This window comes from Anabrus simplex, chromosome X (assembly GCF_040414725.1).
Source record: "Anabrus simplex isolate iqAnaSimp1 chromosome X, ASM4041472v1, whole genome shotgun sequence".
In the NCBI taxonomy this organism is placed as follows: Eukaryota; Metazoa; Arthropoda; class Insecta; order Orthoptera; family Tettigoniidae; genus Anabrus; species Anabrus simplex.
In genome coordinates, this window is record NC_090279.1 from 201,270,128 (window position 1) to 201,296,702 (window position 26,575).

At 40.3% G+C, this 26,575-nt stretch overlaps 1 protein-coding gene across 1 annotated transcript in view; it reads left to right on the forward strand.

Annotated features, from left to right (window-relative positions):
- LOC136885954 (uncharacterized) overlaps positions 1–16,812 on the forward strand; it is a 165,527-nt gene extending 148,715 nt beyond the window's left edge. Inside the window, exon 2 of the mRNA XM_067158653.2 lies at positions 12,626–16,812. Coding sequence (XP_067014754.2) covers positions 12,676–15,054 — 2,379 coding nt within the window. The 5' untranslated portion in view covers positions 12,626–12,675 and the 3' untranslated portion in view covers positions 15,055–16,812. The remainder of the gene's footprint in view (positions 1–12,625) is intronic.
- Positions 16,813–26,575: the final 9,763 nt, after the last annotated feature.

Sequence of the window (26,575 nt, forward strand, 5' to 3'; positions counted from 1 at the left end):
ATTTGCCACCTGGGTGACTACCCTAAATGCAGATTAATATTGATTGATTGATTGATTGATTGATTGTGATTGATTGATTGATTGATTGATTGATTGATTGATTGATTGATTGATTGATTGATTGATTGATTGATTGATTGATTGATTGATTGATTGATTGATTGATTGATTGACATGGAGTTCACGAAACTCTATTTAATTTAGCAGTTAAAGCAATGTTACTGTACAAAGTAGAAGATGGATTTGTAGCATTGGATGTAAATTGGTTACACGCGAAATTTATTATTCTAATTGCAAATATATATATTTTTTTCTATTTCCTTTACGTCGTACTGACACAGAAAGGTCTTATGGCGACGATGGGATAAGAAAGGTCCAGGAATGGGAAGGAATCGGCCGTGGTCGTAGTTAAGGTACAGCCCCAGCATTTGCCTGGTGTGCAAATGGGAAACCAGGGAAAACCATGGAAAACCATCTTCAGGGCTGCCGACAGTGGTATTCGAACCCACTATCTCGCGGGTGCAAGCTCACACCTGCGCGCCCCTAACCGCACGGCCAACTCGCACGGTATTCCAAATAGACAGCTAGCCCAAAACCATACCCATGTTAAATTGAATGGAACCTACTTTTGTGCATCTAATTCGAGATGGGAATGAAATATGAAGTAAAACGTTAGAGAATACAGGCAAAATGAATTATATCTATGTAGATCACACCAGTATCTGACAGGCACAGAGCGAAACGTTCCTTGTTAGCAGAACAGCGCGACAGACTCTTGTCCCAGTGACCCTGTACTTAGCGCATCGCTAATCACACTCACACATACTCAGCTAGAGCAGTAGGCTCTGGCGGAACACAGACCATGGCCTGCTGGTTTCTATTACAGAAGACCACCAAGTCCTTCATATAAGTGCTTTTTGTCCTCGTGCTTGCTTAGGGTAAACAAAAATGTTGCGCCGAAAAGAGTATTTCGTTGGTATGTAGACAAACAAAATCAATGCAGACCTATATAAGTAATAATCCCATACATTTGTATCAGAATATGTTTTACAAAGATGTGAAAGGCAATGTAACCAATAAGAAAGTACAAAAGAAACAAGGGAATAAGAAATGCTGTCCGTTTTAATCACATTCACTTATACTGATCCCATTGTTGGACTAATTTTCAGTATTTCAAATGAAATTATACATAGTTTAGATCCACAAGCCTCTCCATTTTCTTGCACACCCGCGGTTACAATCAAGAACTTCGTTGACCATTCGAATAAATGAATGAATGAATTAAATACTGTTCTCACAGGTAACCACTAACTGGAGAGAGAGATTCTGTTCGTTTATGCAATCATTACTAACACTTGAAGTTCGTTTTTGATAATGTAAAATACTTCAGATAATCAAACTAAGAAAAGGTTAAAAAAAAATGTGTCTCTCATAAATCCTTCTTGGCTGTATCTTAATAATAAGTCAAACGTAGACTTTTGAGGTAAATACTAGATTTTATCTAAGCCATATACAGTAGTCTGTGGCACTTCCACGTGGAATTCCTTACTAACAGTTACTTGTCTCTTGTCTGTCTTCACGTTTCTTAGATTTACTTTCTCACATTCCTCTGACAATACTGTATTACATAGTTTTACTGTTCTCCCTGGGTCTTCCATTCTCTTTAAAATGTAAAGTTGAGCTTCATTTACAATTTAATATATTTCCGATCTATATATTTTTTCTACTTCTTTGCAGTCTTTTGTAGGTGTGTACTTTCACATGTTTATTCCATAAAACACATTGATTTTATTTACTTTCTCATCTTATTACTTTATTCTTATCTACTCCAGTTAACCGTCAAATTATCTCTGTTATTTCCCTTTTAGTTAATATCTAGATCTTTATTGTCACATTTTTACTTATTTTACAGAATTTTACTGGTGTTCTCTTGATGTTACATTCTGCCGTTATTGTCACTCTCCCCGTGTGTTTCCCACGTCGGATCACCTTCTGACACAATCTCCTGTCATCCGTTTATAAATTCCTTTCCCAGCTGTATCCCGTTCCTGTGTCATCTAAGTAGTTCCTTCACCCCATCCACACAGTAATTAAAACTGAGAGGACTTTTTCTTTTGGTGAAACATATAACCTGCCTTTTCACCCCTTATTATACCATTATACTACTGACAACTGTCCCTCTCACAAAATTGTTGAGGTCTTTTTTTTGGTAACTTATTTATAACTCTATACAGTATAACATCAACCGAAGAAAAACCCATATCTCTTATTCCAATTGTTTATTCATATCATTTATATTTACTAGTAAACACAGTGGTCCAATAATAGTTGGAACAGACAATGCTTCACCTACTCTAATGCTCTGAGTTCTGTATTCGGCGTTCCGCAAGGATCAGTTCTTGGGCCGATCTTACTTTAGTCCTACTTGCTATGAAGACAGTTTATACTGAGAAGAAGTGAATAGAAGCAACACTTGCTACAACTTTGTTGTTTACTATCGGCCGAATACCGCTCCAGTTTGCACACTTACTTCCGATATGGCTGTTTGTTTGAACTGTTGCCCGTGTTTTCATGCCTGAACCATTTTCGTTTACGACGCCCATGATTCGTAAATCGTTCTGGAGCTTCAAGTACTTCAAGCATTGGATCATAAATTTTTATTGGTGTTCCTTCCGTGGTACAAAGAGAGCTGCAGCACCTAAACAGCGTGCTGATTGCAGTTAGGATTTGGTCTGATTCACCTTCCCCACCTCCTTGCTTGTCTGCTTGCCAAGACTACTACAGTCGAGATCAGTGGTGCCAAACTTTACAAATAATTAGCCACCCTACACGTGCTCCAGAACTCAACTACATAGGGCAAAAAAAGCGGCACCCTAACGTTAATAACCTAAGAGTAATGATGGTGATGAAAAACAATAATAATAAAAATAATAATAATCCGGGGTTGATAGCTCAGACGATAGAGCGCTGACCCTCTGACCCCGTCTCAGTACGCTGATATATGGCAGAGAGGAAATACGTCGGCCTAGTTTCCGCAGATTTACTGACACGTAGAAGAACTCCTATGGGTCAAAATTATGGCACATTGGCGTCTCTGGATGCTAGTTGCTTTACGTCGCACCGACACAGATAGGTCTTATGGCGACGATGGGACAGGGAAGGGCTAGGAGTGGGAAGGAAGCGACCGTGGCCTTAATTAAGGTACAGCCCCAGCATTTGCCTCGTGTGAAAATGGGAAGCCACGAAAAACCATCTTCAGGGCTGCCGATAGTGGGTTTCGAACCTACTATCTCCCGAATACTGGATACTGGCCGCACTTAAGCGTCTGCAGCTACCGAGCTCGTTCGTCTCTGGATGAAAGCCGTAAAAATAGGTAGATGTACGTCATCATTGGTTGTTCTGCCTATAGATAGATAGATAAAGGATGGGTGAACCCTGCCTTCGCAGGGCTCCACACGTAGGTCTGTGAAGACCCTTTGTGTCCCTTAAACGGGTTTGCCTAGTCCAGACCTAGTGCTCCTATAAAGGATACCAGTGTCCGGATGTTGGCATTCCTGATGTCTTCCAGGCTCACGAAATGTGAGCCAAGGTATCGATGTCTAGTGCTTGCAAGAGCCTCACACTGACATAACACATGCGCGGAGGTCTCCTCCTCCCTACCGCATCTTCTACACATCGGATCCTGACTGATTTTCATGATGTGTAGGTGTCTCTGTAAGGTATTGTGGCCTGTCAACAGTCCAACTACCATTCGCATTCTGGTCCTATTCAAATTTATCAGGACCTTTTTATAACTTTGGCTAGGCCCTTTGATAAGTTCACGTGCCTGCCTTGCTATAGTTAACCTCTTCCAAATGTCTAAGTGAGACTGGTTTGTCCACTGGGATATTACCAGTTTCACGCTTCGGAGTGACACTCCCAGGAAGGGCTCTGGTCCTATAAAAGGACCTTTTGAGCCTTGTTTCGCTAGTTTGTCAGCTTCTTCATTTCCACTGATACCTGTGTGCCCAGGGACCCATAATAGGGTAACTGAGCTAAATTCACACAGCTGATCTAACATCCTTTGGCATTCCCATACCATTTTTGATGTTGTTTTAACTGCACATAGTGCTTTTAAAGCTGCCTGGCTATCGCTGCAAATAGTGATACATCTTCTGTGTCCAGGCATTTTCCGTATATATACAGCACAGGCCAGTATTGCATATACTTCGGCCTGGAAAACAGTAGCGTATTTACCCATAGGTAGGGAGAGCCTTGTCTTAGGCCCCCAGACCCCGGCGCCTGTGCCCGTCTCTGTCCGCGAGCCATCTGTGTACCATGTACAGCCCCCAGACCTAAGACGGGCCCCAGCATCCGCGGCCCACTCCTCCCTTGTGGGTATCACCACTGTGAATTTATAGTTCAAATTAAAGCTAGGCTTCATCAGGTCCCCAATCATCATTGTCATATGGCAAGTCTGGTGAAGCCTTGTGAGAATAGAGGCATGACCTCTATTCGGATTCTTGAAGGACCATCCTCCGAGTGACCAAAGGCGGTAGGCACTCATTCCCGCTATTTCCTTAACATATAGATGTAAGGGGGGAAGACCTAGGATGGCCTCCATTGCACATAATGGTGTAGTATCCAGTGCCCCTGTTATTCCTAGACACGCAAGTCTTTGGACACTGTTTAACTTGGTGGTCACAGTTTTACTCTCCGAGCCTGGCCACCAGACTAAAGATGCATAGGTGATCGTGGGCCGTACAATAGAAATATAGAGCCACTGGACCACCATAGGTCCTAGGCCCCAAGTCTTTCCAACGGCCCTGCGACAGGCCCACATAATCTTGCGAGCCTTATCCACCTTATGGTCTATGTGTTTCTTCCAGCTCAGTCTTGCCTCAAGGATTACCCCTAGGTACTTAACTGAGGTTGTCTTAACTAATTTTTTCCCAAATAGGAAAGGCTCTGACAGTCCGTCTAGCCTCTTCCTCCTGGTAAATACCACGAGCTCCGTCTTGTCGGGATTAACCGACAAGTCCGTGTCGTGGCACCATCTTTCCACCCTACGTAGGGAGCTCTGTACGAGCTCTGAGACCGTACTGGGGAAATTTCCAACCGCCATCAGGCTAATGTCATCTGCATAGCCTTGGGCGTAAATTCCTCCAACATTTAACCTGGTAAGTAGTTCATCCACTACCAGACACCATAATGTTGGTGATAATACTCCTCCCTGTGGACACCCCCTGTCTATATTAGCTCTCAACATAACTGCGTTGAGGGTAAACAGAACTTGACGGCCCTGCAGCGAGGCCATAATCCATTTTATGAGCATCCTGCTCACTCCTCTTCTCTCTAGACTAAGTTCTATGGAGCCCAAAGATGTGTAGTTAAAGGCCCCTTCTATATCTAGGAATACAACCATAGCAAGTTGCTGCTGATCCAAGGCACTCTCCAGCCTAGAAACTAGCTGGTGTAGTGCCGTCTCAACCGACTTCCCTGGTTGATATGCATGCTGATGAGGATGCAGGGGACAGTCTCTTAAAACTTTCTCCCTGATATGTCTATCCACTAGTCTTTCCAAGGTCTTAAGAAGAAAAGACGTTAGACTGATGGGTCTATAATCCTTAGGTCTAGTATATGAAGACCTTCCGGGTTTAGGTATATATACTACCTTCGCCTGACGCCACAAGGAGTACACGTACCCCATAGTGAGACAGGCTCTAAAAATTCTGACCAGGTATGGTATAAGGACCTCACCCGCTTCCTGAAGAAGCGCCGGGAAGATCCCATCCATTCCTGGGCTTTTGTAAGGGGCAAAAGATTCTAATGCCCACTTCACCCTTCTGTGGGTAACAATCTCTGCGGCTTCCTTCCAGCCACTTCTATCGGGTCTGAAGGATCCGCTCGATTCTACTTCACTATTCGTGACTGCTGAACCTGGAAAGTGGGCATCAAGCAGTAGGTTCAGGGTCTCCCTCTCTGTGGATGTGTATCCGCCCGAAGGTGACTCCAGCGAGCCCAGCCTTGCCCTTCCATCCAAGGTTAGAATTTTATGAAGCCTTGCCGCTTCATGTTGACTTTCAATGGAGTCACAAAACTGTCTGCAAGATTTCCTAGAAGCCTTTTTGACTTCTGACTTATACCTTCTTTGTGATTCTTTATAAGAATCTAGGCTTTCTTGATCCTGAAGTTCCCTGTATTTATTCCAGAGCCTTCGTGTGTTTCTCCTCAGGTGTTCAAGATAACTATTCCACTTGAAACTTCCTGTTGCTCTTTTTGCCTTAACAACTGGGCAGTTTAATTCATAAGAGGTAACCAGTAATCTTATATTACTTTGTAAATCTTATTCATGTAGTCTTTGCTCGCTCACATTCTTACTTGCTGGTCGTGTCTTTCTGTTAATCTCCAGACCTCACTGATCCATTTCACGGGAACAGAACTGCTGCGAGGAAGACAGGTATAGCCTTTACGAGGAGTGAATGACTTCAAGACGATAAAGTTGGTGAAAGTCGGTCATGAGTTTCGAACTAGAAACCTGTGGTGTCTTCTCCCATTGTTGTGCGTATGTGAATATTCTCTTTAACAAGGTCGTTGGTTCCCAGCCTCGTTCCCACACTGTCTCGTCCCGTCCTCAAGGGTGGCGTTGCCACGCGACAATAGCGACGGGCCTGGCCTGGAACCCTGCGGGACTCTTAATTTTTATCATTCTTCATTCTTGAAGGATTCATCTTATCTCATGAGTGTTTAGGTATTTATCTTATCGGTTCGTGGACTGTCTTGCTCCCGTCTGTAACTATTCCAGATATTCCACAGTGCATTCTATTTATTTATTGTTTTCATAATCATATAAGACCTACCCAATACCATAGTAATGCGATGCACTTGTTTCCGACTGAGTATCGCATGACTGTTTGCATTTAACCATTCTTTGGTTAGTCATTTCTGTTATTCCCCTTTTGTTTGTTCTGTTGAATAAATTTGTATGCTTTAAATAATTTTAGGACACTTTTTAGCCATTATTTTTCAATTTCCTTTTTGTAAATGAACTGGGCGAAATGATTTTTTCCTAGTTGTTTTACGTCGCACCGACACAGATAGGTCTTACGGCGACGATGGGACAGGAAAGGGCTAGGAGTGGGAAGGAAGCGGCCGTCGCCTTAATTGAGGTACAGCCCCAGCATTTGCCTGGTGTGAAAATGGGAAACCACGGAAAACCATGTTCAGGGCTGCCGACAGTGGAGTTCGAACCTACTATCTCACGAATACTGGATACTGGCCGCACTTAAGCGACTGCAGCTATCGAGCTCGGTCGAAATGATTTTCATCAGATAGTAGAACACTGGCCTTCTGAGCTCAATCTGACGGGTTCGATTCCCGCTCAAACCAGTAATATTTGATGATAATAAAGCAGTACGTCTGCTTCATATTGGTAGATTTACTGGCAATTAAAACAACTGACGGACAAAATTCTGGCATGTTGGTGTCCCCGAAAACCGTAAAACTAGCAAGGGGTACATATAACCAATAACATTATTTTAACGTGATTGTTCGGTTTCCTGTATCAGTAGACATCTTAATGGCTTTCGGTTCAGAAGGTGAGTGATTCGATTCCCGGGCGGACCAAAAATTAAAACGCGCTTGGTGTTAAATCGTCTATCTCGCAGTATCTGTGTTTGTGTACACATCACACTAGGTTTGGAATTGAATCCAGACGCAATCCAGCAATGAGAAATTGTATACCACAACATCCCCTACCCTGCCGGCGAACATTCTGAGAGTGAATTTGTTTTCGACCATCGGGACTCGAGATCTTAACGAACATAGCCACCTGGCGGGCTATATGTTTAACCTTCTTCTTCTTCTTCTTCTTCTTCTTCTTCTTATTATTATTATTATTATTATTATTATTAATATTATTATTATTATTATTATTATTATTATTATTATTATTATTATTATTATTATTATTCAGCTGTTTTTCCCACGCTTTTAGAGTCGCGTTTGGCTCTGTTTTAAGGTCGGATGCCCTCGCTGTCGCTAACCCTATATGGAGGAATGTAATCACTATTGCGTGTTTCTGTAGTGGTTGGTAGTGTGTTGAGTTGTCTGAGGATATGAAGAGGAGAGTGTTGGGACAAACCAGTCCCCGAACCAGAAGAAATTAAAATCAACGATCCGGTCGGGAATCGAACTCGGCATGCTTTAATCCGAAGAGCAGTCGCGTGGCCATTCAGTCAAGGAGTCAGTCGCTACATGTCTAATAATAAATGGAATTGTTAATTGTACAATTTGTACATGGAACTATCTTTCTTTTCCCTTTCTTAATCTTTTTACCCTCCAGGGTTTGTTTTTCCCTCGGACTCAGCGAGGAATCCCACCTGTATCGCCTCAAGACCAGTGTCCAGAAGTGGCCTCATCTGCTATGATGAACAGGGGTCTTGTAGGGGGACGGGAGGATTGGAAGGGATAGACAAGGAAGAGGGAAGGAAGCGGCCGTGGTCTACTCATTTGACGTCCCGAGGCTGAGTGGACCCCGTTCCAGCCCTCGTACCACTTTCGAAAGTTCGTGGCAGAGCCGGGAATCTAACCCGGTCCTCCAAGTGTGGCTGCTAATCACACAAGACAGAGGCGGACACCTGGAACTATACAAAAGACAATTCGTTCTTCGGCTTGATACTTGCTTAACATAGAAAGTCTTTCTTTCAAAATTGCCAACAAAATTGTTTTATCAAAATACAGACAACAAATAAAATAAATAAACTATAATTTGATTGTTGTTCCAGTAACACAGTCTAATACTTTGCTGTACTTATTGTCCCACAAACACATTTTTCCTCAGTAAGTCTCATATTTAGTGCATTAATATGTATTGGCTGTCAACCATCTGACCACTCCGTACTGCATTGAATGGGCTGTCTTCGCGGCATATACGAAAACAACAAATCTACAGACCAGTCGATGATACCTTCTCTAGAACTTCAACTAAGAGATTGTTAAAGACTAGTTTTGTGTCTAATTTAGCCGTGAAATGTCTGTAATACACCACATCATTACCTGTGTCTACTGGGAAATTATCAGGGAAGATGTTGAGTATCCATTATCTTCTTCTTTGTTGCCGGTCGAGCTTTCTCCAGCTTGTCACGACAACTTTCAGACCTTCTTTACCCGGTCTGCGCATGATTAAAGTGAATTAATTAACTGGCTACGTAGAATGTGTTTGGAGGACACACAATGTAACCTTACGGATCTTAGTTAATTGAAAAGGAAAGCCAAGAATTTGGTTGAGAGCTGAGCATCTTGTAAACGAAACCAATGTCAGCGGACAATGACATTCGGTCCGAAAAACAATACTGTCAGCTGTGTCGAAACAGAATGTGGCGTTCTAAAACTTCGCGCCATGGGGCCTACCGTGGTGACTTCCTCTACTGGACATCAGGCCACGCTCAAGGGAGATGGTGATGATTGAGAACATTTTAGACAAGTTGAGGTTATCCTCGATTAAAAACTAAGACTATATAACGTTGTATCTTGGTATCAGAACATAAAAGGCAGGGAACTGACGTTGGTAGGAGTACATGCAATTTTGTCAGCGCATGGTACAAATTTACTTTCTGCTTTGAGTATTTTCTACAAGCCAATATTAGGTGATGCAGATCTCCAATCTCACCCGGATCTGATGGACAGATGGGCGATACAATAACATTACTTCTAAGTAAACGGCTTGGATAGCATTCGTGTGCAAGCCTCATCCTAATGATGGAAGTAAGTGACGTGTCTTCGATTAAGAGACAAATACCGAAACCATTTTTTACGTTGGATGATAGATTCATTGCTTGCGCAGTGGGTACCTTTCGATGATGACATGTCATGGAAAACGCATATTACGAACATCACTCAGAAAATATTCTCTGCATTGCACATGCTGAGCGGGTATAAATACTTATTTCCTGAAAAACTAACAAAAAAAATGTTGGTAGAAGCTCTGGTTTTCCCTCCTTTCGACTGTTGTGACGTGATTTATAGAGACGTTGGGTGCAAGTTATTGAGCAGATTACAACGTGGTCAAAATGCATGTGTGAGATACGCCTGTAACCTACGGTACTATGACCATGTAACTCCTTCGTACAACCACCTATCTTGGCCCCGACTAGAAATCCGTCGCACTGTTCATACCCTATGCCATCTTCATAAAATCATTCATTCTTCACAGCCATTTTACCTTACTTCATATTTCAAATACCTACCTTCTTATCACAGTCTTAACACCAGATCTACTAATAATTCCATCCTTGCTTTACCTAACCATAGATCTACCATCTACGATAAATCATTCACGGTAATTGCCTGCCGGGAGTGGAACCTCTTTCCCGAAAGTATCAGAGGGTTAAGCGCTATTCGCACTTTCAAGGAAGCTCTGTGGAGACATTTTATGCATCAGTAAGGTTCATCTTTAAACTTGATGCTGCTACTTACTACCATTCTATTGTTATGGATGTTCTGGTAGAAGATTAGTCTAAAATTTTTACCTGATTTGTTTTCCAAATGTTATTAAATTTTATATACTACCTCTTTTTACAAGAAGGATATTAGTTTTAAGAATTTATCCTTTTATTATACCTACCTTATTTCATCTTGATTTAACCTTATCACTCATCATTCTCATACAACTATTAACTTGATTAGTATTAAATCTATTATTGTAAGTAATACAATGTAATATATGCATATTTCAGTGCCTGGGTAGATGAAAGAGAAAGCTCGAAGGCCTTAATCTTGCCAGGTAAAATAAAATATTACTAACTAACTACCTTTCGTATGTATATAAATGAGAGTCATTAATTACGCAGAGGGAATATATAGAGTTGACATTTTTCATAACTTTGTTATTAACAGTGCAGAATTTTTGTTGAACATAAAATTCATCGCCGAAGTGTCCGACTTGCGGGTGCATCATCTGTTTATTGTACACGTTCACGCACATTGGCACATGAGACCTCGCATTTAATAAGAATATGTGAGACAATAAGTCGAGGCCTAATGTTGAAGCAGTAGTGCAAACTAAATTTGGCTGGTAGGAAGTGTCGTCTACCTCGTTCTTCCTTAATGTAGAGAGAATAACACAACTTCTAGGATATTCCCATACGCCAAGCCCCTAAAGTTTATGCAAGCCTCACAGCAGAACTGTTGAGTAAGATAACTTCTAGGCGTTTTAATAGGCCGGGCCCCTAATGGTTATGCAAGTCTCATAGCAGAACTGTTAAGAGACATAACTTGTAGAGGTTCTAATAGGCCGGGCCATTAATGGCTATGCTAACTCAGAGCAGAGCTGTAAGGTAACATAACTTGTAGGGGTTCTACTAGGGCGCCCCCTAATATTTATGCAAATCCCATAGCAGAACTGTTGAGGAATATAAATACTAGGGGTTCTAACAGGCCAGGGACCTAATATTGGAAATATCATAGCTAAAAATTCTCCGGGGTACAGCATACCTGTTACTGCTTGTGCAAGTTTGCATTTTTACCTATAAATGCTTAAACATCTGGGCTCTAATCGTAAGTTAGAATCATCTGGGAATCCGGGGGGGAATACGCTATACCATTAAAGAATCTACTGGATTGCATTGATATAATTTAGCTCCGACAGAGACCTACAACAAGCTCTGGATGTTAATCCTGGAAAAACAAGCAATGTTTCACCATGTCTGCCCTATCTGTCAACCAAATATAATATTCATTTTTAGTCAATAGGTTGTCTGAGGTGTCTTATTTGGATCCAGCGGTACCTTGCCGAAGAGCTCAGACACTATCCTTCAAATTTTAAAAATTCCTTTTTATGACATACAGAAAACCTTATTACAAGTCATAAGAGTTTCTTTGCAAAATACACAGTTGTAATTTTACCTGAAATCGTAATCTCCTTACGATGAATTTTCCAGAAAAGAAAGGATGGATGATTTACTTTTAATGCATCTTACTACTATATCAATCCATTGTTAGAGGTTATTTTTCAGTGCATGACATTGTATATTTCAATAATAATCAATTGAATTTTATATTTTTATATGTAGAAATGTATTTTCTAATTTTCCATTGCTTCAGTTCCATATATCTTATAGAAGTTTATTTCTTCTTACATTCAATACTGTTGTAATTGAAGCTTTACTCTGTTAAAGACAATAAATAAACAAAACTACAGCCGAATGTTCACTATAACCGAGTTCACTCTAACCGGAGTTTACTTACAGAGAAGGTTGATAACATTTGACTCAGACCTCTAAAATACATGGCAGTTCAAAACTATTGCAGATAAAATGGTAATATAATGATTTTTAGATCTTAAGTAGATTTAAAAATCCAGCTGAAGAATTTTGGACACCTCCCATAGATAACCCACAATAAGCATGTTTAATGTTGTGTCTTCATCATTCGCTATTGTATCACTTCAACATAGGCAAAAGTTTCGACATGGAACCACTAAAGTGTTACTTTAGTCAAGTACTGAGTTTCAATAGACTGCTACTGTAGGCATCACACTGAAGATGAAATTAAAAATACGATGTATCATAACCATCTCTTCATTGTTTATTAGTTTTGTTCATATTTTTATATAGAAAAGTGATACGATTTATTTTCTCTCTTTCAGGATTGGGCGGTTAAGGACCGCACCATGCTGTGGTGACGTCGCCACTTCCCATGATGCAACAGTGTGAGGGCGTGCTACTCGGTCGGGAACCAGTGGATGGCACAGTGAACGCGTCTTCACTTGCCACGCTGATCCGAACCTTGCTGGCGTCCAGGGAGCGTCTGTGTCGCAGCGTCGGCACCTCCAGCATTTATGGTGAGCGACGTCGCTTTACCATAAGATGTCGCGACGGCATTGAGATCATCCCTAGCAAGACGGCGAACCGTCCCAGGCGGGTGGACGATGAAGGCTTTGAATCAGATGACGATACATCTTCGACGAAATCTGCAGCATCTTTAGATGATACGATTAGCACTTCTTCGTCTTGTTGTTTCGTTGATGATCATGTTTTTAAATTCCCAACTAACAGTAATAATTCCTCCAGAGGTGTAACCAATTCAACATCGTCAACTTCGTCGGTTGCGACGGACAGTGCGAACAGTTCTGGTGCGTCCGACACGGATGACGTCGACACGTCGGCGTCTCCATCGCCGTCGAGCGGAATAGGATCGGTATCAAAACTAGTCCAGTCCCTCAGTCTATTTCAGAGTAGATCAGGGGTAACTGGAGCGAACAAAGACAATCACGAAAATTCGGAAAGCAAAGCCAGTGAATCATACTCCGTGTCCGATATAGCATTTTGTCACACTGATCCGTCGTTCCCTAAAGTTATCGTGTGGGTGGTTAAGAGACGTCGTTTGCAAAGGCTATCAAGCACAGGTTCTGAGAATGGCGGTCTGGAAGCGCTAGTGTTCGAGTGTTTGAACGAAAGAGGACTCAAAAAGATCTATTCTAGTTATCAAGAAGTTAGCCGTAGGGCTAAGTTAGATCAGTACAGACATCCCCACAGACGGAAAGATCTGTATCCTAGCAACGTCACCCCACAGTCATACTCGCAGACCCTGTACAGTAGTAAACACTCGGAAAAGGAAGGCTCTCAGAAAGCGACGATACTTTATTCATCCTCAGCTTCAAATGAGAGTTCTGAAGCCTCAAAGTCTTACGCTTCCAAAACAACGACATCCTATCGACAATACAACGATGGCAACAACAATGCAAAACCTTATGTTCATCTTCAAGATCCACCTTCGAAAAACTTTCTGACGTCTCCTAAAACGCTGCCTAAACCAACATCAAGACCGGCATCTCAAGTGGATGATGTTGATGCAACTCCCCTTTCAGTGGCGAATAAATTCAATTTAGTTCAGAGAACGGACGGAGATGGAGTCACTCACATAGAGGTTGCCAGAGGAGTAGTGCAAACTTCAGTTCCTACGGATACCGTTGGAGATCCTGGGGTTACTTCTAGCATTATCAGCATCAGCACTCCGGATGTTGGGAATATGCTATCTTCGGCCACAGGATCTCAGAAGTCGAAACTGTGTAAAGAAATTGAAGGAGTGATAAGGAGTGATATCGACTCAGCAGGAGGAGTAAGACGGGAGCCTACTTCACGTCAAAGAGAGCCGGCAATTCTGGTCATGAACGGGGGAGCCGAAGATGTGGCAGGGAGTGAACTCCACAAAGTCTGGTCTCCTCCTAAGGTAGCGGAAGAGGAGGAAGATGAAGACCAGTTAGATGTCATCGTGAGTGAACCACCACCGCAGAGACCGGAGCGTCGAAAACACTTGAAGAAGAAGTCGCCCGCACCACCACCACCTGTAAGTGCGAGGCCATCTCCCGACCTTGTCGTGGAGAATTCTAAACGCCTCCACATTCCTAGCAGGTCTGAGGTGTTCTTGAAGAACCAGCAAAACGGTCAACAGAAAATTGTCCGCGGACAGTACATCAGGGTAAATGTAGACCAGCCTTCACAGCAGCAACAGCAACAACTAGGTGTTCCTATGCCAAGAAGCAGTTCTCCTTGGATCTTGAGCAATGCCAGTGGTAGTTCCAAGATGGTAACTTACTCCTCTCCAAGTTGGATACCACTGTCACCTCCTTTGAAGAGCAGCAACACCAGCAAACACGAACACCGCCGAGTTCTTGACGACCTCTTCACGTTGCACTCTAGCGGGCAGAAGCAGCACCGTAGAAGTCGTAGCAGTGGTGGAACTGGGCGGAGTAAAAGTCCTCCTGCAACTCGCAGACCTATGGCATATCGATATATCGACGTTGGTAATCCTCCATCTACAAGTCATACTAACACTCTGTCGAACCGTTTCTTCGGCTTATCGCAGAAGCTGAGGGATATTGGGAGTTCATCTGCTGGTTACCCTTACGCCACGACTGGACGACGAAGAGTGGGCGAGGATGATGGGCATCTGTCCTCGAGCGACTGCAAAGGTAACCTCAAGAGCGTAATAAAGAAGGGGAAGCGAGCAGGCGAATACGTGGAGCCCAAGAAAGTGACGTTTAGTGCTTACGCGACTGTCCAGGTAGTGGACTGAATAACGGACTTGTATTCTTTTATATAACACAGTCATTAGATTGGGGAGAATCAGTTGCTGCTGGGATAGAATAATACTGAATCTTGCTTGAAACACACAACCATCTTGATCTTGATTCAAAGTCACTAATTAGGACCAAACATTTATGTATTATAGATAACAGACAGGGGCGGTGATTTTTTCGGTTAGCCTCTTTATTCGGAATGATTATAAAAGGCTTGTACTTTCCTATTTTAATTTTTAACAACATGAAATCAACGTTTTTTGTGCACGGTAAAATGCGGGATTTTTCTCAAAATCCTATTTATACTAAAATGATGCAAAATTGATTATATTTTTAAATAAAACTTTAATTTAGTTTTATATTTCTCTTCTGGAAACTTTAGTTCAGGAGGTTGTTCACCCCTGTAACGTCATGCAGAATTTAGCAGAGAAGCTCTACATTTACATAGGGGCCAACTAACACTGTAGAATGTGCTGAAAGGCATTTCAAGTAAATAAAATTTAATATTGTAAGTGAATAGAAAACGGATGTTTAGGCAGTAATAGGTTAGAATGAAACTAAATTTTACCAGGAGGAAGTGTCGCCTATCCCGCCCTTCAATAATGTAACGAGAGTAACATAACTCCTAGGGGTTCTACTATGCCGGGCCCCTAACGCTTATGTAAATCTCATAGCAGAATTTCTGAGTATCATAACTTCCAGGGGTTCTTATATGTCGGGCCCCTAATGTTTATGCAAATCTCATAACAGGGCTGTTGTCCAGGCTAGAGTATACTTGTTAGTCGCTTCTAAAAGTTTGCATTCTAAACTATAAATACCAAAACATCCAGCTGTAGTGATAGAACGCGAACGACGGAACAAAATATTCGGGTATGTTCTATCATTTGCTTCAATAGTACCACTGATTCATGAACATGATCAGTTAATTTTGTATGTTTTATCATTCTAAATAATAATAATAATCAACTATCGTGTGCAGGCATTTTATTCGACACTATCTAGGCTGATTTTGTACTAGTACCATTTAGTTATTATTTTTATTTGTTATATTTTAGCCTACATTGCTAAATACAAAATGTTAAATATACAAACAAAGGATGCAAAATTTCTATTTTAGAGCTCTAAAAAGTCATCGCCCCTAAAATACGTACTTCTAGTAAACTTCGCACTTATGTTTTTCCTTATGACAACTAATTACACAGTCAAATTTTGTAGAGTCCAAACTGAATTAGTAACCTCACTAAAAAAGGACCAAATCTCCAAAGTTTTTCTCCTTCTTTTTCAAATGAAATCAATCTGTAGACATTAATAACAAATACCCACTTTTATAGTGAAGAGACATTCAATGTTACCATGCACTGAGATGGAAAGATCACTCAGATTAGTCCATTTGCATTGTACAGGTGCGTTTCTGGTTTTCTGTATTCCATTTTCTGGTGCAAATAAGACACTGGGTACGTTTGTTTTGTCAACTGTGCACACAAACATCATATACATTATAGAAATAAAATAAGTCATGGTAATTCATGGGCTTGGATACATGAATTTGATATCCCATAATTATTTTCAGAATTTTTGAGAAACTGTGCTCGTAGGAATATATTGCTAGAAAGACTATTTGTTATTTCAAAAAATGCCATACATCGGCAAACATATGACCCTAACAAGAAAAAACAACAAACTCCATGTACTTTCTTTCTCAGCAATTAATGTATACTTCGGTATAGTCACTTGTGAAAAGAAATATTAAAAATTTGAGGTAAGGAATTTTCCATTATACTTTTTGTGAAGTCTATTACACAAAATTTTGCGTTTCCAAAAAACTATGATTTTCCAAATGACACTTTTTGTATTGTGTCACAAAAATATATTCGTTTGATACGACGCAGTGGGAGTTTAAAAAACGTAATACACTAGAAAATGTCTTCTTATGGTCGAAATTAACTCATTTCTCTCATATCGAATTACATTGTGAATATAATAATAATAATTTTGTAATGCAGACACGTTGTTCTTACACACCATTCTTTTGTTCTTATCACGCAATTTGACCATAACCTACTAGTTTCGTGCTGGTTCCTTTGTTGCCGACAGATTAGATCCCTACATTCCTGGCCTAGAAGGACGTAAAAAAGATGTAACATGAGTACTTCCTATCGTTTACTCAGCGTTGATAAATTGTCTGTATTTCGTTCAAAACAAAATCCAAAATATTACACCTCTTGCAAACTGTAAGTATTTCACTCATCTCAGAAACGTTTTGGAATTCACAACATTCAAATCTTGTTTACACTTCATATTAGGTATATTAGTTGAGTTTTCCGTATGGCAGTATTTTTTTTTTTTTTTTTTTTTTTGCATTTATGTTGTTATACTTCAAAATGAGCTTGAATATCATAAATACGAGATACAGAGGAGATTCCTTAGCATTGCTGTATCAAGCGAGAATTTTAGATGATTTTATGAACAGACGAAGGGGGGAACATTTCGGTCTAGTAACTGAAAGTTTTTCTGGTAGGTTGCAATAAACCCTAGATGGCTCTGTAGTCACAGGTAGGAACTTTAATACGTTAATGTATTTGTATGTTAATAAATGGGAATTTGTTTTGGGGGTGAGAAACACAGCACTGAAACACCGCAAAAAGGAGACCAAGATGAGGTTTTAGTTCTATGTTCGCCGTGTCGACTAAAAGGGAACATATAAAGCAATTTGTAAACTCTATCGCTGTTTCATTGCCCGGACACCACTCGATCAAAATATTTCGGAAACAAACTGTAAAATATATTTTAAAATTGTATTTTTGCAGGTTAGCTTAATTTCTAAAGAATTTGTCGTAAATAATAATAATAATAATAATAATAATAATAAAATCCAACACGACTATCGAACCAAATCTTCACCTAAGAAGACCCAGACAACTTGATTCAAGGAGATGAAAAGGGACCTACAGAAGATGGTAACCCAACCCACTCAGGAGGAAACTATAAGACCACATGAATTTTCAAGAAAGGCCAAAGTTGAAGACGGGAAAGACATGAACAGAGGTAAGAAAAGAGCAACACCGGAAACGAATGAGGGAACACTGGGCGGAGATCAAAGCCCAGAGAAGGCAGCTGAAATAACGTGGTCCTTAGCAGGCCGATACGAATACTAATAAGACGCTGGAATAATGGAAAGTAAAAGCTTCCCCTTTACGTAACGTAGGCACTAAGTGTAACAGAATGGTTAAGCCCTTTGGCTATCAGCGATTGTCCGACTTGTTGGCTGAACGGTCAGCATACTGGCCTTCGGTTCAGAGGGTCCCGGGTTCGATTCCCGGCCGGGTCGGGGATTTTTATCTTAATTGGTTAATTCCAATAGCACGGTGGCTGGGTGTATGTGTTGTCTTCATCATCATTTCATCCTCGTCACGACGCGCAGCAGGTCGCCTACGGGCGTCAAATAGAAAGACCTGCACCTGGCGAGCCGACCCCCTCCTGGGATATCCCGGCACTAAAAACCATACGACATTTCATTTTTACCAGCGATTAACCTGTTACTCATTCTTGAAGTAGGCTGAGTGAACCTTGGATGACCTATTTAAATTTTCTTTTACTTCCTGATCGGGAATCGCGCCCACATCCCTACACGGCTGACCGAATGGCCTCAGCTACCGTGTGCACAAATTTTGAATTGAACCCATTTAGAATGACCGTGAGTCAATTATCACGTTTCGTTTTATTCTACCAGATGGCACGAAAATGCCTCTTTGACGTTCTCTGCCTGTCTTAATTAATTTTGTCAGGTTAACATCAATCGAGGATCATTTACATGCTGATAAGTTAAAGCCCGGATTTTTATGCAGTGACAAGTTAGACTGCACTCTAATTTGGTTAGTACGGAGAGTCGGCCACCCGCTCTTCGACAATGTAGCAAGAGTAACATAAATTATAGGGGTTCCGATGAGCAGTACCCCTCATGTTTATGCAAACCCGGTAGCTTAATCGTTGTGAAGGTAGACTATACTTGCTACTCGTTTCAGTAACTTTGCATTCTAACCTGTTAATTCATAAAACATACGTGATAACATACGAAATGGAATGCCGAATGAAAATTTAAAATTCCGACTACGTCTGTCCAGTCTGAATCCGCAATCTTGTGATCCAAAGGCCGCCATTTTACCACTTATCCACAGAGCTAAAATGGGCATTAACATTCCGACACTAGATGCAGAAATGTACAGCCCATTTTCTTGTCACAGGGCATACTTCAGATGTGTTATAACAGCCAATAGAAGCAGTTGGAAAAAAAGGCATCGTTGCATTCTATGGTGAGGAGAATCGTAATAAAGTACGTAGGAATTGACGTCATGTTAGTCGTAGGAGCAGGTCATGGCCCCCTTAGACATGACAACGCCAGAGCGAAGACCTGCAAGACAATTGAATGAGAGACCGCGATATGGTTACACGATTAGACGTTGTAATTCAGGGGTTTTAAGAAGACATACTTCCAGGACGACTACAAACTTCCTTGCTCAGAGAAGATTTTAAAACTAATAAGATGACGAACAACAATTCTAAGGGGCTTTCGATAGGTAAATCTGTATCGTTACAAAATTAACACCATACATACTTGTAATTTTTTTCGAGTCGGCTTTGATTTTGGAGATTTTAGTGTTTCATTTCTCATACACCAGTTATAAGTAGTCATATATAGGCTGGTATTTATAGAAGTGTTATCATAGGATAGTGATCAAGGCAGTGGGTCCGTAATGTATGGCATATGGGTTCGAGTCTTTATCAAGTCACTTTAATTTCATTTGGAATAGTTTCTATTATTTTTTTGCTGTCCTTTTCAACTGTGTTCATATTGTTTCTAATACGTTTATCGTCGAGGGTTGGTTTTTCCCCCGGTTTCTGAGAGGGATTCCACTTCTACCGGCTCAAGGGCAGTATCCTGGAGCGTGATACATTTCGTCCGCGATACAACAGGGAGAAGGACAAGTACCTGGTCCAGGCGGTCTCACCTGCAATGCTGAACAGGGGCCGTGTGGGGGTATGGGAAGATCGGAAGGGATAGACAAGGAACAGAGAAGGAAGCGGCCGTGGAGGAGAATTGAGGAAACCACGGAGAACCACTTCGAGGATGGCTGAGGTAGTTGACCTTCCGAGGATGAGTGGAGTCCGTTCATTCCAGAGCCGGGAATCGTACTCGGGCCTCCAGCGGTGGCAGCTAATCACACTAAACTGTACACCACAGAGGCGGACGATGATTATTATTTCTTGGTTCTTGTGCGTCTCTTTCTAACCAGGGATTTTATCATACTGTCAGATATCCCTCAGTTGTTCTCCACCTAGGTTGACTAGATCTCGAACCAGCCCTCAGACCTAGGAAAAAATCCCTGACCTGTTCGTGATTCGAGACGAGTAAGACTAAACCTCGCTACCCCTAGACCGCAGAACCGGCTCTCTCTATTGAAAAAATTAACGTTCGATGGTCACTCGAACCCATCCACCTTACATTACCGTTATGCTAAAAAAAAGATGAAACGCTCAAATTTCGAACATTGAAGGCGATTTAAAATAATTTCCAAATAGGGTTCTGGGAAGTATATTCGTGATACAGGTAGGCTATACTTAGGGACAAAATAAGCCGCCTCAGTTCCTGGAAGAGAGCTGGAAGTCAGCTGTCAATCACGCCCTGCACTCTGCTGAGTTAACGAGTTCTAAGTGATCGTTGTTTGGTGTGGAGAGGGTCTTATAGGACATTTCGTACCACTTGATCGGCTGATTTCCTGCGAAGTTTCAGCTAATCATTTTAAAATATCTAGGAGAGGAGATTCCCTACCACTTGAAATAATGGGACGTAAAAACGATTTCCTAATGAATTAATCAATTTATCTATCCATTGTCCGCTACTGGCGCAGAAGCCTCCGCACGCTGCCACCACTACTGATGTTAACCTTCCCTCGCGCCCAACTGATCTGACTGGCACACGTATTAATTCTTATCAAGTATTCCTCATTCGCAGGGACCTAGCTACTTCCACCATTCAGTAGCTTCCTGTTTCCGCGTAACCTTCGACCCCACATCGCCAGTTCGTCCGAATCTTTTATTTTACTTAATTGATACTGAAATAATGCAGTACTTTATAAATATTCACAATAACAGTAATATTATCCATCCTTACGCTCGTCGGGCACATTGCGCTCAAACACAATGTATTGTTTTGTTTTAGGATTTATATTTCAAAAATCTACTTTCTTATGATAATATTTACGTAAACATAAGTGAAAGTAATTATTAAAATAATATAGAAGTATTCTTCAGCAAATGTTGTTAATTATTTTATGCTCGACGATGCCGAAATATAAATATTATAAGCCAGAAAACTGAATCTTAATGGGGCTCATTATAGTTCAAGTTTCATTATACTACAAGTTCTCCACCAGCCGAAGTTCATATTTTCATTATGATACAGCTGTTTGACCAATTAGATAAGGATAGCATCGCAGCTGCGCTTAACGCACTAGCTTCGCACTTGTTTCCAAAATCGAACATGTCGGACACACATGTTCTTGTACTTCCAATATTCCACAACCACACGGCACGTTCCCGTAAATGCACTTCACCTAGAGTACTATAAACAATTTTTATTTGAAATAAATCTAGGTTATGATGACCTACTATCAAAGCTTTGGAAACGTATGACATTGTCAAGGTCTCTGATCTACTCACGGAAAGTCAATAACCTAGCGCATGCCCTCTGTTCAGTAAACTCAACTGTCAAGGGACATCTCTACAGAAATTTATGAATATTAAAAAATGGAGTTATAATTATCGCCTGAGCATAAACAGTCGTATGCAGCTCGCCTATAGTGGTGATTATAGGCTTGTTGGATAATATACTATTTCTTTCTGCTTTCTAATGTATATTTCTCAGGCTCATTACACCCGCCTGCGTGGAAATAGCATTTCAATTTGACATCAAGTGGTACGGATTGTCCTGGCGTAAATATTTGAGGATTACGCGAAAACTATTCGCAGGTAGATAACGATCTAGGTGGTGCGAAATGTCCGGACACCGTGAAGAGGTTGCCAATCCAATTTCTTCAGTCTTTTCCCTTTCTTCGTGTCAAGTGCAGTGTAGTGATCCTTTTAGCATTATTAATAGCTGTATAATAATACCGTAATATGAAGTACATGACTCAGTTTTCATCGAAATGACAAATAATGAAGTCCATAAAAGATTTACCTTTCTTCTGGTTCTTTTGTGCTAATGAGGTGCACGATTTGGCAACTCCGGCTACAATAGACGCAGTAAATCCTAAAAGCCGCTGATAGGCACCGGGCTGCCTCTGAAGAGTACTGGTGTGAGGTGAGCTCGTCATCTTTTGTCCCAAAAGTTCGTGATAAATCTTTGAATAAGTATTATGAATGTTCTTGTTACAGAGTAACTATTTCAACTTCATAACCAGTTCCCTGAGTTCTCAACAGATGTCTCTAGCTACTTGAATTGCTCCAGCGGACACATCATACTTATTCAAAGATTTATCAACAGCTTACCCCCCTTTACCTTACGTATCGGGTTAGCTCACCGCTCCACACACTCCTCGCACTAAGCTTCAGACAATTTATCTGTGTGAACAACGCTACATTAAGGACTTGAATCATGAGAAGAACAGAATGCAGAAAAGAAACTCCATACAACTTTCACCAGTGTCGTCCACGTACTAATGTAGTGTTGCAATGTAGTCGTCGCCGGTTACTAATTACTGAAGCGAAATGATAACTTACATTCTAAAATTCCAGTCAGGATGGATCATGTTTCTAGAATATTGCGTAGGATAGATTTAAAACTTGCACAATACATTTTTAATTAACATCATTGCATTCACCTGTGTTAAACCGAAATTTGACACGTATTAAAGTGTAAAGTACTTAACATTTCTTTTTTCACTACGAATTCCATTTGCAGTTGATTTCCACCAGGTGAAAGGGTGGAATAATTACTTCCAATTACCTCCTAGGAGTAAATTACAAGAGGATTAAGTGTGCTAACAAAAAGTAATACATACGCCTGTCTGTTGAGACATCACCTCGACGAGTTGTTGAATCCTCGGAGGCCAAAAGATCATCATGTGTTTGAGTGAGAAAAGAGATTGTATGCGTCAGTTTGGTAACAAAATCTCCAGATAAAGTCATATGTTAATTTTATTATCCTGAGTACCTGTGCCGTCATGTTAGAAAATTTCACATGAATTGAGAGGGAATCAAAGGAAGAAGTCAATGCCAATGCGAAATAAATATCATCTGTCTTATTTCAGTGTCTGTAGAAGTGTTATTAGTTGGGGCTAATTCAGGAATAGTCGAAGTACAACCCCCAGAATTCGACATGTTTTGATTTTGCTGTATATGATTCATGGATAGTGTATAATATCGACAATATTGGTTTTTGGTTTCTTCCGCATAAAACAAAATTTCAAGGGGAAAATGCCAGTTCGAATAAACTTCAGATTTCCCTTTTTTTTATTTTCTCACATATGTTCTTTCCTGGAAAGTTTGCTTGAAATAGAAGAGAATTATAAATCATTTTGTTGATATAAAACACACAATACAGCCACTGGCAATCAAAATTTAAAGACCTTCCAAGTCTGGAGTGTACTTCAACTATTCCAGGCTGAAAACCGCTCCAGCCTTCAGTTCACGATTAAATTTCCTTCAACAATCTAGATATGAACCAATAGCCTCCAATTAATAGGCAGTTACTCTATCCCGCACTCCCTGGAGCATTAAAAAATGTTGATGATTTTAGCAACTTGTTCCTTGTCGTCTTCTATGGCAGGAAATCATCTATACAAACGCTTAATATATAACACAAATTGCATACAACGCATTATTTGACTTGCTTCTGCTGATGAATATCCTATCCTTCGTTTTTAAACATGAGTCGTGACTGAAGAAAGTATTCCATAATCCATGTGATCGTTGTTATTAGAGCTCTAACATATGCTGCTATGAAGGAATTTGCACTTAAATTGAGGCCGTTGACTTCAAACTTACAAGGTTACTCGCGCAATATATGGGATATGCAAATAGGTTCTTAGATAATACACAGAGATTATATTTGCATAATTATTAATACTAGGAACATGTTATTGTAATGTGTTTACTCCTTGTGCAAAATCACTTTGTGTACTCTTGTCACATTGCTTCAAATCAATTTGCAATTCCTAAATGTGATCACCAATATTGAAGACGTTTCCACTGTTGTTGTAAATTGATGCATTTACATTCCGTCCAAGGGTCACTTTCATTCATAAATATTTAGAAGTTACACTTTTGTTCACTGTACTGATTCGTATGTATGTTTACTGAGCTTCAAAAAAAAGAAGTGGATAAGTGATATAAATTCCAAACTGATCAAGTTGTAAAAGATAGATATTTGTGTATGTGATTTTTTCTTTTGTTTGGTTCTAACACTGCATGGATGGATGTGTTACTAAAATTATTAGGTTCTCTTGCCGTAACAATTCTATTTTAGCTTTCGTACATAACGCAGCAAATATTTAATAGAACAAAAGACTTGAACACAGTACATAAATGTATTAAAGTAATAATAATAATAATAATCTTCTCAGAATGAACTCTAATAGATTAAACGAACAAATCTTTGACTTCTTGCGTAACTACAAAGTAAAACCAAACTTGTTTAAAGAAACAGAAAATACCTACTAGAATTAAGAATTCCAGGAAATTCGTTATTTATTTATTTATTTATTTATTTATTTATTATGCCTTTGTAGGTGGCGAAGTTAGGGCTCTTGGCCCTCTCTTACACGAGCAGATAACGTAATGACCAAAGATGAAAATATAAGATTCCAAGACAAGTTTACATTAAAATCCAAACCTATTATCTCGGAAGATGAGAGGAAATGAAGAAATACTGGGCACTAAGAAAAGAAAAACAAACAGAGAAATAATTGATTCAACGTACCCCAAAGAGGGTGAAAGAAGAATGTTAATAATAAAGAACGGGATAAAGATAGGATGTGGAAACGATGCAATCATAGTTGATTGCCTAGCCTTCGCGGATGATGTAGTACTCCTAACTGATAATTTACACTCAGCCGCAAAACAAGTAGAGGAATTACAAAATGTGGCTGCCAAAACTGGTTTAAGAATATGTTTTCAAAAACTGCATATTATAGACTCCGACGAAACGGATCTCACAGACAGGATGAAAACCAAATTTTGGGAAATCCACCGTGTTTAGTAATTCCAAAACCTTGGAGAAATTCTCACCCAGAAACAAACTATAAATACAAGGGAGGGAAATATGGAAATGGCTTTCAAACTATGTCATGGAATTTTTAAATCCAAATCCATATCCATACAAGCAAACTTAAAACATCAGTTTGTACAGTGGTGAGAGCACAGTGTCTATATGCTGAAGTAACCATGACGAGAGTAAAGGAGCCAGCCATTGAAATTAGGGACAGGAGAATCCTTGTTGTTGTTGAGTCATCAGTCCATAGACTGGTTTGATGCAGCTCTCCATGCCACCCTATCCTGTGCTAACCTTTTCATTTCTACGTAACTATTGCATCCTACATCTGCTCTAATCTGTTTATCATATTCATACCTTGGTCTACCCCTACCGTTCTTGCCACCTACACTTCCTTCAAAAACCAACTGAACAAGTCCTGGGTGTCTGAAGATGTGTCCTATCATTCTATCTCTTCTTCTCGTCAAATTTAGCCAAATCGATCTCCTCTCACCAATTCGATTCAGTATCTCTTCATTCGTGATTCGATCTATCCATCTCACCTTCAGCATTCTTCTGTAACACCACATTTCAAAAGCTTCTATTCTCTTTCTTTGTGAGCTAGTTATCGTCCATGTTTCACTTCCATGCAATGCCACGCTCCACACAAAAGTCTTCAAAAACATCTTTCTAATTCCGATATCAATGTTTGAAGTGAGCAAATTTCTTTTCTTAAGAAAGCTCTTCCTTGCTTGTGCTAGTCTGCATTTTATGTCCTCCTTACTTCTGCCATCGTTGGTTATTTTACTACCCAAGTAACAATATTCATCTACTTCCTTTAAGACTTCGTTTCCTAATCTAATATTTCCTACATCACCTGCCTTCGTTCGACTGCACTCCATTACTTTTGTTTTGGACTTATTTATTTTCATCTTGTACTCCTTACCTAAGACTTCATCCATACCATTCAGCAACTTCTCGAGATCTTCTGCAGTCTCAGATAAAATAACAATATCATCGGCAAATCTCAAGGTTTTGATTTCCTCTCCTTGGACTGTGATTCCCTTTCCAAATTTATCTTTGATTTCCTCTACTGCCTGTTCTATGTAAACATTGAAAAGGAGAGGGGACAAACTGCAGCCTTGCCTCACTCCTTTCTGGATTGCTGCTTCTTTTTCAAAGCCCTCGATTCTTATCACTGCAGACTGATTTTTATACAGGTTGTAGATAATTCTTCGTTCTCGGTATCTGATCCCTATCATCTTCAGAAT